The following is a 16,045-nucleotide window of genomic DNA, read 5'->3' as shown; positions in this document are numbered from 1 at the left end:
GTGGCCCACAGGCTCCCCCAGTCCACTCACCGGTGGCCAGGGGAGCTGGCCCTCCCCAGCCACTGTCAGGAGGACCCAGGGATAACCTGTCTGGGGGTCCCACACCTGCTGGGGCAGCCAGGGCGGGGGTCACCTGCTCCTCCCCCCGATGTGCCTCCCTCCCTGCGAGGGTCCAGTGTTTCTACTCCTGCTGAGCAAACTGCCCGGGGCGGGGGACAAAGGCAGGGCCAGCGCTCTGTACCCAGCCCCCACCCGAGGGTCCCCGGTACCCTGGAGAGGCTGCTGGACCTTTCAGGGCTTCCTTCTGGGGTCTCCCGCCCCTCTGTCAGGGTGAGATGGAGAAACTGGCTAACAGGAAGCCGCTCCTCTGGGAGTGGGGAAGGTAGGCCCCCCGTGAGGCGAGGTCTCTGGGGGTGAGGACCCTGGGGGCCGTCCGCGGGGCCTGGCGTCGCAGACACGAGCTCGGGAGCGGGCTAGACATGTTTTATTCCACCCTCTCCCTGCCACAGCCACCCCAGGCAGAATGAGCACAGGCCGCTTGGAGGGGCTGGGACAGCCACGCACAGGAGGTGGCACTGTGGCCTGAGGCGAGCGGGGAGGGGGACGGCAGGTCTGCTACTGACCCCCAATGCTCTGGGGGTCCGTCTGGGGGCCTGACCGAGCCCCGGGATTCACAGTCTCCGTGGGTGTGGACATTGGAGGGCCGGGGGTGGCGTGAGTGGCGACACCTGTTCCACGCACATGAGGTTGCCTCGTGCACCTGGTGACCTGCGCGAGGCAGGGGGAGCCTCAGACGCAGATGCCCCAGGACGGAGCCGTGCTGGGGAAGTCGGGGGTCAACGTTATCCCAACAAGGACTCGGGGATGCCCACGCGGCTGAGGCCACAGGGGACAGACAGGACGGAGTAAAAAACTCGCACACGCGCACCACACGGGCACACACACGGGGTCAGTAAAAACATGAGCCCTCACACGACGCTCTGCCGCCCCCCGGCCCCCCCAAACTCAGCTGTGCCCGAGCCGCCACCCCGGCCAAAGTCAATAAAGATGCCTTCGGAATCTGAGTCCACTGACTCCAGGATCTGGTCCACGAGGTTCTCGGGGCTGGAGGACGGCGGGGAGCTGCGGGCTGCACCTGAGCCGGGCTCGGGGGGCTGCGTGGGGGGGTACAGTCTGCTGGGGCAGGGCCCCAACTGCGGGGCCGGGGACGGTCTGAAGACCCCAGTGGGGCCCTGGCCGGGCGTGTCAGCAAAGCCCTGGGGCTCGGGGCAGGACGTCATCTCAGAGACCGAGTGCCTGCGGATGCCCGGGCCGCTGGCCGCCGCGCCCTCAGCCTCATGCTCGGCCACGGGGTTCAGCAGCGGCGTGTTGTAGCTCTTGGAGCGCACCACCGGGTTCTTGGCCAGGACGTCCCCCGAGCGGGAGCGGCGCAGAAAGTGCTTCTCTGCAGACAGACAGACAGACACACAGGGCATCAGACACCAGGGGACAGGGCAGTACTCAGCAAAGTTGCCGGTTTCGGGCTCTTCCTTTGGCCAGACACCAGGCAGCACCTACTATGTACACCTACTGTGTGCACCTACTGTGGGGTCAGCTCTGCGCCAAGGGGCAGCTACAGGGACAAGCCCGACTGGTGCAGATCCTGGCCCAGCACGACCACAGGCACTCCTGAGGGGGCAGCTGGGCCGGGCAGGGAGGGACATGGGTTCCCACCCCAGCTCTGTCCCCACGTCCCACCCTGTGTGCCCTCCTGCTGTCTCCTTGGTCCCAGCCTCTCAGACTGAATGGGCAGTGGCTGGGGGGCTGAAGCCAAGTGCTCAGGTTCAAAGGTGCACCCTGCCAGTGACCTGTGACGTGCCTCAGTCTCCCCACCTGTGGAAAGTCAACAAATCCTAGCACCTTCTTAGGCAGACACAGCCCCTGCCCTCAGAGCCGGGGTCCTAGTGCGTTGAGGGGACAAACCCACCGCGTGGGCCTCAGGTCGGGCGGTGCTAAGTCCACGGCAGGGGCAGATGACACGTGTGACCAGAGCTGGGGTTATTCTGAGTGTGGGGGGCCCTGGAGGGCAGGGGACGGCGGGCCGAGTCTGCGTGGGGCAGGCTAGCCTCCCACTCAGGACCCTGCGGTTCCGCACAGTGACTACCAGGTGGCAGGGCTGAGCGTGGCCAGCGGGTCCAGGGCCTTTCCTGGATCAGAAGGCTCCCTCCTTGCCAGGCCAGGGGTGCCCAGCGTGCAGGGCCACACAGACGGGGCCCTGGCGGCTCTTCTACCAGCACGCTGGGGGCACTCTGGATGAGGGGGGCCCTCTCGAGTGGTCCCCTCGGTCTGGGATGCTCTTTGAGCACCTCTCCCCAGGCCCAGCTTCTCCAGGCCCTTCAGCTCCGCAGTCCTCTCGGCCTGGCCTTCCCTGAGCTCCCAGCCCTGGTCCTCGTGTCACCTGGGTCACCTGGGGACTCATCTGGGCCTCATTTACTCATTGGTCGGCCTCCTCTGGTGGATGAGAGCCCATGAGGGTGGGGCTTGGTCTCTGCTGAACCCCCAAGACCAAGAACAGAGGCTGGTGCACAGCAGGTGCCGAATGAACCAATGGGGTGTCTGTTCAAGGAGCAATGTGCCTGGCTTCTGCCGGACGCGCCAGGCAGCCCCTGGACGCCCACCCTCCAACCTCATCCCTCCCCTGGGACTCCCCAAACTAGCTGGGATTTCTGGGGCTCTGGGCCTTTGCACGTGCTGTGTCGTCTGCCTAATTCCCCACTTTCAGGATTGAGCACGGATGTGACTTTCTCCAGAACACAGAGGCCTCTGCAGGGCTCTCAGGGGCGTCATCACATCACCACTTATGGTGTCTGTCCAGCGGGTCCCCTCAGCTCTTGAAGGAGGGACCCCAAGCGACCCATCTCCATGCATCCAGGGCCCAGCACATGGCAGGGCCAGTGGATGCTCAGGACGGGTTTGCTGGGACTGAAGAGCGAATCCCCAGTGGGATCCTGGTTCTGCTCGCCTTTTCACTGGGAGGCCTGGGCCCCCAGGGCAGAGGAGGACAGAGCCAGTGGCTACCCCACTCTCCGCCCAAGGCCCAGGGGACCCCTACCCAGGATGCAGGAGTGTGTGAAGGGGCCTTCGCTGGAATAGAGGCCGTAGGTGCCCAGGTAGGGCGACACCACCTTCTGGATCAGCGTCTCCAGGCGGAGGTAGTCCTTGGTCACGCCCCGGGACTCGTGCACCCCCTGCAAGAGACAGAGGGACTCGGGGGGGTCAGGTGCCCTCGCTCACGCTGTTCCATCCACCAGACAGCCTGTTCCCTGCCTCCCTAGCCCAGCCAGGTCACCATGAACAGCAGTCCCTCCTCCCTGTTCTGACGGGGTCCTGGGAGACCGTGCTGCCCGGCGGGAAAGGGCCTGGGGCCAAGTGAGGTTGGCCTTGAGCTCTGCTCCTCGGGAGAGTTTCCCGTGCGCTGGCTTCCTAGAGGCTCCAGGCAGTCCTGCAGGGCCGCGCTCATTCCCCAAGCGTCCCCGCCCTCACTCCTGACCCCGTGGAGGGGTGCAGGCCAGAAGAGGCTGCCCCACAGGCCAGGCAGGGCCCAAGCCTGGGCTGGGCAGCCAAGGCCCGTCCATCTAATGAACTGCCCCTCCCAACCGCTCCGCGCTGCCAGGTCTCATCTGCCTCCTCCAGCTTCACTGGAGCCAAAGCCTTGGAGGAAGGAAGCTGCCGAGAGGACAGCCTTGGTCTTGCTGACCGAGGGGCAACCTCTGCGCCCCCAGCACCCTCGGCAGAGCGCCGGCACACGGCAGGCACTCAGTGAGCGACTGTGAATGAATGAGGTCTGAACGGAGGGATGAATGAAAGACACGACTCCGCAGGGCCGCCAGCCGGTTAAGGAACAAGATACACTCGGGCAGAATGTGAAACAAGAGTTCAAGACGACAAGGGAACCCAACTGTGTGCTGCCCACAGAAACCCACTCGCCCCGTAAAGATGCACAGATGGAAAGCGCGAGCGGACGGAGATGCCAGGGGCACGCCGAGCAGCAGGGGCAGGGGCAGCTACGTCAACTTCAGGCAGGGCGGACTTGGACCAAGAACGTGACCAGGGAGAAAGGAGGTCACGACATGATGCCAGAGGCCACAGCAAACGTGGACATGTACGCGCCTCACAGCAGAGCGCCAAGCCACGTGGGCAAAGCTGACAGACCTGCAGGGAGAAACAGAGACCCCCTCACGGCAGAGACTTCTGCCCCCTCTCAGAAAGACGCAAAGAGCAACAAAAAAACAAACAACCTGATCAAAAAATGGGCAGAGGACACGAACAGACATTTCTCAAAAGAAGATATGAATATGGCCAATAGACACATGAAAAGATGTTCATCATCGCTAATCATCAGGGAAATGCAAATCAAAACTACACTAAGATATCACCTTACACCCGTTAGATTGGCAAAAACATCCAAAACCAAGAGTGACAAATGTTGGAGAGGATGTGGAGAAAGACGCAAAGAGGCCGGCCCCGTGGCCGAGTGGTTAAGTTCGCGCGCTCCGCTTGAGCGGCCCAGGGTTTCACTGGTTTGGATCCTGGGCGTGGACATGGCACCAGTTGTCAGGCCACGCTGAGGCGGTGTCCCACATACCACAATTAGAAAGTACCCACAACTAAAACATACAACTATGTACTGGGGGGCTTTGGGGAAAAAAAGCAGAGAAAAAAAAAGAAGATTGGCAACAGCTGTTAGCTCAGGTGCCAATCTTTGGAAAAAAAACAAAAAAAGAAACAGACGCAGAGCATCGGTATGGACACGCCGACTTCCGTACGGACACGCCGACTTCCGAACTCAACGGCACCATCGACCAACTGGATCTATCCGCCTTCTAGACGACGTCATCCGACCACCACGGAACACGCATGCCTCTCACGCTCACGGGAACATTCGCCAAGATAGACCCATCCTGGGCTGTGAAACGCACCTTAACAGAGTCGAGAGAACAGAAACCATACGACGCCTGCTCTCAGAGCACACGGGAACTAAGCAGGAGCCAGCGACAGAGCGATAGCTGGAAAATCCCCAGATACACGGAGACGAAATAACTCACTTCCAAATGACATGCGGGTCAAAGAAGAACCCTCCAGAGAGATTTTCAAGGATTTGAACTCGATGAAAATGAAACCACCACTTACCCAAGTTCACGGGAAAGATGTGCAGACACGGAATCTGACAGCACGAATGGATATATCAGAAAAGAGAGAGATCTACAATCAAAATAGAAGTTTCCACCAGAGGAGAGTAGGAAGAGAAGAGGAAATAAGTCCAAAGTAAGCAGAGAAAAAGAAACAAGCATCAGAGTGGAAATCAGCGAAACTGAAAACAGGAAACTGACTGAGAAAAATCAATGAAACCAGAGGCTGGTTTTTTGAAAAGATCAATAGAAGCAATAAGCCTCCAGCCAGGCTAAGAAACGGAGCGAGGGGACACGAGCCACTAATGTCAGAGATGAAAGGGGGGCAGCAGTACAGACTCTGTGAATCCAGCTGTGTTTGGATGGGGTGGAGGGGGTGGGACTCCATGGGTGCCCCCAAGTCATCCAGATGAACCCCAAGGACCCCACATCTCCCCGGGATCCTCTCCACCCCCAGCAACAGTGACACAGAGGAGGATGGCGCTCCCGCTGGGCTGTGCTGGGCATCTGGCAAACTTTATATTGTCCGTTCCCAGAACTTGTTTACTCGCGTGCACTCAGATGCACGGCCGTTACCCCGGCTTCCGGCACCCCGAGTGAGGGAACTGTGACTCTGTGGGGGACGCCCAGGGCACTCGGGAGGCCCTCAAGCCACCCTGACCAGCAGCTGTGACCTCAGATCCATCCGGGACTCGAAAACAGTGGGGACGAGTTCACTGCGGGGCTGGGAGAGGTCACTCGAAGTGCGGGCCAGGTTGGGGGCAGGAGAACAGTCTGGGGGGCAAAGGGCTGAAGCCCAGGAAGCTGCAGGAGGCACAGTGGCCACCAGGGGGCAGCACCACCGCAGCCAGGAGGCCACCCGGTGCCGCTCCTGGGACCAAGGTGCCACTCTCCGCCTTCCTGCCTCTAAATCCCAGCCCGGCGCCCGCTCCCAGGAGCATCCAATTTCTCCTCATCATCCTCACACAGGCCAAGAGAGGCAACAAACCCCAACACCCCAGCTTCGAGGCAGCCAGGTCTGATCTAAGATCCGTCGAAACCCCAGGGCCAGGCCGGGCATCCTGCCTGGCCGCCAGGATGACCACCAGCTCCCGCCAGCACAGTCCCTTGACCCTTCAAACCTCCAGGCCCAGCAGCCCCTCCCTGCTCTGGAACCTTCACCGGCTGCCCTGGGCCCCAGGCCCCACCTCGAAGGCCCGAATCTAGAAGGATCTCCACATGACAGGGACTCAGGACACGGACCTGGGCTTTGAGATCATCCGACTGGGGCGAGCAAGGACTCGAGCTCCCCGCCTGCACGAGGGCTGTGGCGGTGCCCCCTCATCCTGCGACAGGAGACGAGTCGTACACTGCAGCGGGGGGCAGTGCCGGCAGGGGGCTCAAGACGCAGCCGTCCGCAGAAAGGCCGAGTTGGCAGTGGAGGCTGCTGGGGGCCCAGGAGACCCCGTCCTGGGCAGGCCGCTCGCCCCCAGATGCTGGCAGTGGGGCTACCCAGAGCACGCAGCTGCCCCCTCCCCAGAGTGACCTCGTGGATGACAGCCACCTGCACCAGAAACGTCTGGGACCACCACGGGGAGTCGGGGGCGGCTCAGAGCCCCAGTGGCTGCCTGAGGAGGGGGGTGAAGGCCCAGCCCCCTGCCCACGAGGGACGGCTCTGGTCCCATTCACACACCTGAGCTCCCCGTGGGGTGAGGCTGAGGCCAGCCTTCTCCTAACCCACACCTTTGTCCCCACCCCACACCCCTCCCACTTCATGCTCTCCCTTCTCGGTTTCTCCTGAGTGTCCCCACTGATAAGTCACGTGGACCCAAACCCTTGTCTCAGGCTCTGCCTCTGGGGAGCCCAGCCTGAGACACCACCTGCCCCTGAGCTTGGCCTCACACCCACAGATGCCCTGGCACGGGGCTAAGTGGTGGCCTCCCCAGGCCCCCACCCACCTGTAGCACCAGCAGCATCTGGACGATGGCGGGGGGCACGCGGGCGTGGGTGCGGGCCAGTGCATCCTCCAGCTTCACACTGAGGGTGATGGTGTTCCGGAAATGCAGCAGGGCCAGCTGGCGCACCGATGGCTCCTTGCCCTGCAGACACAGAACACAGGGCTCACCCTGGTGCTGTCATGTGAGACTGTCGCTTCCCCCCACATCCCCAGTCCTGGGGCCAGATACAGGCGAATGGACCCACTGACCCTCAGGCCCCCTCCCACCCGGTCGTGCTCCCCAGATGACCCTTGCCCTGAGAAGAGGGGCCCCCATCAGCTTTCTCAGGCAAGGAAAGGGTTCCTGTCGCACACAGAGCCCCTACTATGCGCTGGGCATGGCCTACTGTGTGCTGCTCAGGGCTTTATAGCGCCCTTAGGAGAGAGCTGTTCTTGTTGCCACTTTGTGGGTGGGAAACAGGTTCTAAGAGGTCCAGAGATGTGCCCAGGCGCAGACAGCCCATAACTGGCAGCAAGGGCAGAGGGTGCGCCCATCCCCAGGCCGCGCTGTCACTATGGCCCCGGGTCCCGCAGCCGCGGGGGCCGCTCACCTGCACCGGGTAGAAGACGGCCTGCAGGGTGGGCAGCACGTCGCTGAAGAAGAAGTCCCAGGTCTCCGCCAGCGAGTCCAGCAGCCTCTGCCCTGCGGGCACAGGAGGCCGTCACGCCCGTCCCCAACGGCTCCGCAGGCACTCCACTCCTCCAGGTCGGCAGCCGTCTCCACCATCCACAGGAGGACGCGGGAGCCGAGGGCCGGGCTCTGGGCCGCGGAGACAGCCCCCTCCCACTGCCCCACGCGAAAGGCACAGAACGCTCATCAGCTCTGTGGCCCGTGCCTCAGTGTCCCCATTTGTAAAACGGGACAGTGACAGGCTGACCTCTCAGAGCCAATGGGATGAAACGAGACCGACCAGGCCTGGGGCAGCAGAGTGCCAGCGACACTGGCGCTAAGTGCCTGGTCCCTCACCAGGCGCGCCCTGCGGAGCCCCACTTTCATCCCCGTCTCTCCCGATTCACCCGCCAAGCAGCTGAGGAGTCCACCCAGCCATTCTTCCCTCCCGTCTGTCCATCTGTCCACGTGCAGAGCACCCACACTGTGCCAGGCCCGACACGGACCAGCGAGGGCCCAGGCAGCCCGGGTTCCATCAAGAGACAGAAGGCAGGACACTGAACAGCAATTACGAGGACAAGGGCAAGGGGTGACCGCACTGGGCAGAGGAGGAAGCCGAGCCTCCAAGAGGTTCAGGTCTCTCCCTTGAGAGGCTGGGTCCCCGCCACCCTAGGTGGCCTGAGGTGGGATCTGGGGACTCAGGGAGACCCCGTCCAATAGCAGCAACATGTCTCAGGTAGGAGAGTGGAGAAGAAGAGAGGGTCAGGCTGGGAGGGCTTCCTGGAGGAGGTGCTATCCAAGCTGATTTGGGATGATGGCTTTGCCAGGCTGACTGACACCCTTGGCGTGTGAACCACGAAGGCAGATGTGTAGAAAGCAGACTTCTGGACAAGCTCTGCAGGAATTTCTGCCAGCCCTGGGGAAGGAGCCATCCTCGGGGGGATGGCCAGGGGACAAGGGCACAACTGAGGTGCCCAAGCTGGCTCTGGGCGCCCCCAGGAAAAGCGCAGTGCTGAATGGTCAGTCCCTCTGCCTGGACTGACAGAAAGCTGGGGGGAAGGGCGCCAGGGTCCGGGATCAGCAGCCCCAGTGCCTGTGGCCAAGGCCTCTGCTCCTGGGCGGGGTCCCCCTTGGAGCCAGACTAGCCATCAGCCGGAGAGAAACGGGGTGTGGTGGGTGTCTCCGGGCGCGGAGGGGAAAGCGCCACAGGCTGGCCGGCCTCCCAGACTGGCCTGCTCACGCCTCGAGGTTTCCACGGCAACGCGGAGGCTAGACAGAGGCCTCGGCCTCTCTCCTCGCCCCTCCCGGGCCCCAGAAAACCCCAGGGCCGTACAGGCGCCGGGCTCGGGGAGGGGGCCGGCCTCGTGCACAGCACAGCCCATCTGCTGGCACTGCGGCTCCCTGCCCTGCAGCCAGCGCCCATCCTCCCGGGGCCACACTTGGCTCTGGAGCCCAGGACGGGCGGGTGCTCAGCGCGCTGGGAGCTCTGTCTGCACAAAAAGGTCCCTTCAGGTCCCCGCCGTGTGGGCAGACGGGCGGCTCTGAGCACCAGCCCTCCTCCAGCCCGGGGGCGGAACCACCATGGGAAGCAGGGGCTGTAAAACCTGGGGCCGGCCCGCCAGACCCGCTGGCTGACTCATGGCGGCACCCACCAGCCAGGTCCCCACTGGGCACGGTGGTCTGGGGGGGCGGGGTCATCAGGGGTTGCAGAGTCAGGCGGCAGTGCACTGAGGCCCGCTCTGCGTGGCGGTGGGACCCCAGGGAGTCCCTCAAGCCGAGCCTCAGTGTGGCCCTCTGCAGAACGGGCGCCTCAGACGTGCTCCCAGGCCCGGGGCTGCCAGCTGCCACGCGGCCAGTCTCAGTGCTGGCCACTGATGGGTGACCGGCGGGCTCACAGGCGCTGCATCTGTGCCGAAGCTCAGGGGACCCAGGCTGTGGCAGGGACCCTGGGCTGGTTCTCCCCCAGGGGTGGGTCTGTCTGTCTGCCTGCCTTCATTTAGTCCGAGAGCCCTGAGGGCCCAGGTGCAGGCCCCGGAGGCCGGAGTGAGCCAGGCTGGTGTCAGCTCAGGTCTCAGCTCATCGTGGAAAGACCCCAGGGACAGCGATGACCACAGGGCCTGGCTGCAGCCAGAGCTCACTGCTGTTAGCTGTTGCGACATGACCACCAAACCTGGACTTTGGATGCCGTCCCGGGAGGGAGCCTTCACCTCAAGGCTGGCCCCCAGGCTTGCCACCCCCAGGAATTGCTCTGCTCCGGAGCTGATGTCCAGGGCCTCACTGGAGGCTGGAGGGAGGGGCAGGTGGTGAGGGTATGAGCTGCCCCATGTGGAACTACCCGCCCTGCCCCCAGCAGAGGCAGAGGCACAGGCGAGGCCATGGCCACTCATAGATAGCAGTCTCAAGGAAGAGCTCTCCCTGAGACCCAGAGCGGGTGGGAGTGGAAGGGGGAGGCGCTCACAGCTGCCCTCCCAGCGTGCGGCATCAGCTGCCGTTCCCACTGTACAGCTGAAGGGGACCAGATGGCCTCCTGCACAGACCACATTTTGAGGTCCTACTCCAGGACCACTGCCTCCATGCAGCCCTCCCTGACCGCCAAGGTGGAACTAGCGTATCCTTCCCCTTCCCCTGACATCCATGACACTGGACTGTCACCGTCTGGTCCCTGGTGGTGTCTCCCCTGCACTGTGGGCCTGGGTCTCCTCCATCTCTAGGTCCCCAGAGGCCACCAGGGGCCTCACAAGTACTGAGCACGTAGATGGGGCCAGTCCAACCCCACAGTGTTAACTAGGGATACTGAGGCCAAAGGGAAATGACGTGTCTGGGGCAGGATGGGAACTGGAGGCCGGGCCCTCTGGCCCCCACCCTGGGGCTCCGTGCCTGTCCCTGAGGCCTGGGGAGGTTGGCCGGGGCTAGCCCTCCCTGCTGGGTGGCCTGGCAGATACGGCCGCTACAGGCAGGACCCTGCTGGGCCACACAAAGCTCCCTTCTCCCAGGGTCCCGGCCGCCCTGGGCCAGGCTGGTGGGAGGTGCAGACACTGCTGGAATGCGGGAGGCAGGGGAGGGCGTGGGAGCCATCTCCACCAGGTGCCACACCCTCACCGCCCTGTCCAGCCGGCTTCCGGGCTGCCTCCTCCAGGAAGCCTGCCCAAAACCTGGCAGCCTGTGCTTCCCATTGTGAAAGGAACAGGGCACGGGCAGCTCGGGGTTCCTCCAGAGCCCACCAGGCTGCCAGGCCTCAGTCTCCCCCTCCGTGAAACGGGCTGACACCCCTTCCTTCGAGGTCCGGAGGGAAGACTTGAGAATGAATCTGGAGCAGAGCGAGAAGAGCACAGGCTGCCACATAGCAGCCACGTGGCCTGGGCAGGTTGCTGAATCCCTCTGTGCCTCGGTTTCCCCATATGTTCAGTGGCTCCTCCACAGGGTGGCTGGGGGAGCCAACGAGTTAGGAGACGGAGAGCACGCAGAACAGTGTCCAGCACACAGCAAGCACGTGCCCGAGGCCCGGTACACAGCAGGTGCTCAACAAACGCTCCTGGAACCTGACCCAGTGCAGGGCCTGAACCCAGACAGCAGGCCCTCAGCAAAGGCGCACACATTTGAGCCGGGTCCTCCTGTAACCTGACTTCCCCTGACGCCACTTCCCTCCGGCGAGGAGGCGCACCCTGCGGGTGTCGGTCCACGGACACGGGGGGCCCGAGGGAGCCGGGACCTGGCTTGTCCCGCCAGGACCGAGGGCCCGGAGGAGGGAGACGGCGGTGGGTGAGAACCCCGACTGCTGAGCCCCGACCCAGGCAGAGGCTCACTGGGACTCGGGGGCCTCCGAGGGCGAAGGTGTGTGCACTGCGGTCAGGCTGACCAGGGTCTGAGTGCCACCTCCACCTCTGCCTTGCAGTGCGGCCACGGACGAACAGCCTGTCACCACTCTATCGTCCCCCGGCTGTGACATGGGAACAAGGACCCAAGGCCTCACAGAATGGGTGGGAGCATTACAAGACAGACTTGCCCAGAACGCCCTGCGCGGCCCCAAACCCCGTGAGGCCGCTGCTCCCATCCAGGTGGCAGCTCCCTGCTTCGGCTGCTTCCCTGTGGAGAGTCAGGGCCGCCTCTGCCCTGGCCCCGCCCCCTCCAGTCCTTGGAGACCCTGACGGGGTTCCCTGCAGCCAGAAGGCCCGTGGGCGTCGAGTCGAAGCGGGGCATCTCCCTGACGTCTCTGGCCCCCCTGGGCCCCAGCAGACTGGAGGGCAGACGCTCTCCCCAACAAGGGCCCCTCCTGGGGCTGGATCCCAGCCCTGCCGCCCCGGAGCATCATTTCTGCCCCTTCTCGGCCCTCCAAGAGCCCTGGGGGCCCAGCAAGGCTGGCAGGGCCATGGTTCCAGCAGGCACGCCTGCAGAGCCACCATCCTGGGGCACCAGCCACGGTGCCCGGCAGCCACACCAGCAAGCAGGTGGCGCGGCACACGGTCCCGGGTGCAGGGCTGCCACTCACCCTCGTAGAAGCGGATCTTGTCCCGCAGGATGACCATGCCCTTCGTCAGCAGCTGGTTCTGGAAGACACACAAGAGATGCCGTGACTGCCCTGGGGCCTGGCGGGAAGGGCCCCTGAGTCTGCCAACAAGCAGCAGACGCCCAGGCGGGAAGGGACTCACGGAGGTCCCACAGCCCACCTGCGGAGGACACTGACAACTGAGCCCTGGGAGATGGGCCAGGCCTGGATCCCACGATGAGGGGGGACTTTCAAGGAGAGAGGCCCAATGACCGAAGGCCTGGCTTGAGAAAGGCCATCACTGACAACCACAGAGCTGCGCTCGCTGCCTGGGGCATCTCGGCTGAGGAGGACACCGTGTGGTCTCTGCTCCAGCCCCGACAGCTCACAGGGGGAAACAGCCCGTGTCCATGACAGATGGATGGATGGACAGACAAAATGGGGTATGTCCATACTGGGGAATACTACTCAGATGTGAAAAGGAATGCAGTGCTGACACAGCTAGGACATGAATGAACCTCTGAAACGCTGCTCGGTGACAGCAGCCGGACACAGAAGGCCACATGCTGTGGGTTCCACAGCTATGAAACACCCAGGACAGGCTGACCCAGGGCCAGGGCTGTGGGGTGAGGAGTGGGGACTGAGTGTGGCTACGTGGGGCTCCTTTTTGGGGAGATAAACACGTTCTGGAATCAGTGGTGATGGTTACACCACTCTGTGAACACACTAAAAACCACCGATCGTACACTTTAAAGGGGTGCGCCATGGGGTATGTAAATTACACCGCAATAAAGCTGTCAAATTAAAAAACCAACCCCAAACCCACGTGATGCGCCCGGGCAGGGCAGGCCCCCCGCTCTGAGCCTGCACAAGGACGTCCCTGCACGCCCCGGTGTCGCCCTCGCCCGTCCTGGCTGTGTGACCTTGGCAGGCCCTCACGTCCCTGAGCCCCAGCTTGCTGTGTGTTTGCCGACTCTGCAGGCCTGTTGGCCAGACGGGATGTGACGAACGTAAGGTGCTGCACGGCCTGGGACCGAGGGGCCTCGGGGACGCTGACATCTTGCTGACGTTGTCAACACGCAGCTCAGGGCACTGGGGGGTGGGGGTGGCAGATGACCCTACACTGATGTCCCAGGAGGTGGACAGCTAGTAACAAAACTAACCCTGAGGGCTTCCACATGCCAGGCACAGCGGAGAGACCTCCCCTGCATCTTGTCACTTAACCTTCACAACAATCCACATCGGGTGGATGAGGAAACCGAGTCACGGGGTGGGGGAGTCCTCGGATCCGAGTGCTCCATACACCCACCGAGAGAAGGTGACCCCCTGTCCTTTCCGGGCAGCTCGGGAGCAATTCCAGCCCAGCTGGAGAGCAAAGACCACCCACCTGTAGGTACTCGGTGAAGAAGGACCCCAGCTCTGTCTTCAGCAGCTGCCTGTGGGCGGGAGGGGAGATGAGAGTGAGGAAGGGTGCGAGTCACAGACCACGTGGGGGGCCCCAGGGCTGAGGGGGAGACCACCCGGCTCGGCCCAACATGGGGGGGGGGACGTCCCCGTCCCTGAGCTGCAGGGGGATGGCTGGCCTGCACACTCCCGTGGTCCACACTGTGGCTCGTCAGGTGCCCACCCCCATTTCGCACAGGAAGAAGCTGGAGTCCCCAGAAGGAACCGAGGGCCACAAGCATCTCACACATTCTCCGGGTGACACCCGGCAGGGCTGGGCCCCCAACGCCCAGCTCCCTCTGCCAGGTCCCGGAGCTGACAGCACATCACAGCCACCCTTCTCCCCCAGCAGGGCCTTTTCATGGAGTTTCCTCCTTCACTCTAAGCTCATTCCGTCTTCACCAACCCAGCAGCCGGTGCTGATGGTGGTTCCTTTTCACAGGGGAGGCGAGAGAGGCTCAGAGAGGTCAAGTGACTTGCCCAAAGCCACACAGTATGTACCAAGTTGGGGTCTGAAGCTTGTCCTTGGTACTTATGGTGACAATTCCTTGCCCCACACATCCACAGGCTGAGAGAACGGTGGGCGTCATATTCCAGACCAACAACAGCCTGAAAACACCTGGGCACTGTCAACGTCAGGCCCGACACAACCTCCCCAACAGTCCTTACGTTCTGAACCAAATATTTCAAAAACCTCAATCAGAAGCCGATCCTGAATGATAGGAGTCCTCGCTTGGCAAGGATCCCATAGACAAGAATTTCAGCGAGCACGATTTCACGATTTCATTAAGTAACACCTGCCCCCAACATGGCTCAGACGTCGGTTACTCTGGCACGTTATCTGCGAGCATCTGCACACAGCACAGTCTGCTGCCAGCTCTCCAGGCCACAGGTCACGACACAGGTGACAGACGTGCCGAGGGTCAGCGACCAACCCCGTCACTCCTTGCAAAGTTGGTCTGTCACTGGTCCCTGCGCATCTGTCACTCATTCACGCACGGGCAGCAAAGTGCATAGCTCTGTTGCCTCCTTGTCTCCCAGGAAAAACCCAGTGACATTTCCTAGAAATGCAAGAGCACAGAAGAAGAGCACACGAACATGCAGCGAACAAATGAGGAGTGGCAACGCCGACCGAGCAAACGTCGTTCAGACTGCTCATAAGTTTTTACAAAGAAATAAACACTTCTCCAATTTTCTTACGTTTTAAATTACAGTGTACTAGGTGAAATACTCACTTTACTATCTTTTTCATTCCCCCATACGTTTATAGCCAACAGTGACAGAGCCTTCAAGATTCTGACGGAAGTTTTTGAAGATCATGGAGCAACCGTCCTTTCCCAGTTGATTAATGAGATCGCTGTACACAGTTTCCGCACAGCTGTTCAGGCAGGGCCCTGCGACGCCGTGCAGAGGGACTAGCTGTATTGTTCAGAAGAAACACGTTGCAGAAAAAGCCGAAATAGCGCTTGCTTTCTGCGGGCCACCCACCTTTCCCGCCTGTCGTGCCCGGGAGTCAGAGGGTGACAGTCACTGGCTCCTGCCTCGATCAGCTCTCTCAGCCTTGGAGCTCTGTGTGTGTGTGTGTGTGTGTGTGCGCGTTTGGGGGGGGGGGGCCATGGAACTCACTCCCCCCACACCCCGAAAGCAGGTGCTCTGGTCCTCTAAGGCCTTTTTGGGGCGGCTGCATTTCATCTTCCTGGCGGAGCTGTAAGCTGCACCCCAGTTCAGGATGGGCTGCCCCCACCAGCCCTGTGGGGGTGGGGGTCTGGGAGCTAAGTGACTGCACAGGTCAGGTGGCCTGTGCAGGGTAACCAGCACCCCAGCTGCTGCGATGGGGTGGCTCCTGTGTCCTGACCATCAGTCATCCCTGGGGCTTGGGACTTCCGGCAGGACCTGCAGGTGCACAGGAGATGGGGTGGGGGTGCGAGGAGGGACCTGCTCCCTGAGTAGCTCTTAGTGGCCACAGCCAAGCCAGGCCGGTCACAGACCTCGGCTCACAATACCCCGACGGGAGGCACTGGTGCCCCTGTCCTATGGACGAGGGAACCGAGGTTCAGAGTAACAGCAGGTGACTGGCGGCAGCCCCACAGCCCTGCCGTGCCCATGGCTGGCAGCCTCAAAGCACAGGACTGACGTCATGTCACAGCCCACCGCCAGCCCTGCCCGACAGTGAAATTAACAGGGGCGTGCACCAGGCTGCACTCCGCCTGTGACAGCAGTGGGGAGGAAGAGGCGACCGGTGTGAAGTCAGGGACCCTCTGTGGTCAGCCCCCCCCCCCCAGCAGCTCCTCCCTCCTCTCCCACTGTCCCCAGGGCCCAGCCATCTTAGGGCCTCCGAGGACCAAGCCATGAGTGACCTCGAGCTA

The 16,045-nt window shown here is 62.5% G+C and overlaps 1 protein-coding gene across 2 annotated transcripts in view; it reads right to left on the bottom strand.

Annotated features, from left to right (window-relative positions):
• Positions 1–468: 468 nt before the first annotated feature.
• PRR5 (proline rich 5) overlaps positions 469–16,045 on the bottom strand; it is a 54,592-nt gene continuing 39,015 nt past the window's right edge. For both annotated transcript variants that reach the window (XM_023631384.2, XM_023631383.2), the window contains 6 exons: positions 13,624–13,672; positions 12,240–12,297; positions 7,695–7,786; positions 7,106–7,246; positions 3,092–3,227; positions 469–1,444 (listed from right to left, as the gene is read on the bottom strand). In XM_023631384.2, the coding sequence (XP_023487152.1) occupies positions 969–1,444; positions 3,092–3,227; positions 7,106–7,246; positions 7,695–7,786; positions 12,240–12,297; positions 13,624–13,672 (952 nt within the window). In that variant the 3' untranslated portion in view covers positions 469–968. The remainder of the gene's footprint in view (positions 1,445–3,091; positions 3,228–7,105; positions 7,247–7,694; positions 7,787–12,239; positions 12,298–13,623; positions 13,673–16,045) is intronic.

Source organism: Equus caballus, chromosome 28, assembly GCF_041296265.1.
Source record: "Equus caballus isolate H_3958 breed thoroughbred chromosome 28, TB-T2T, whole genome shotgun sequence".
NCBI classification, from domain to species: Eukaryota; Metazoa; Chordata; class Mammalia; order Perissodactyla; family Equidae; genus Equus; species Equus caballus.
The sequence above is the reverse complement of the archived record's forward strand: the minus strand, read 5'-3'. Positions and strand labels throughout refer to the sequence as shown.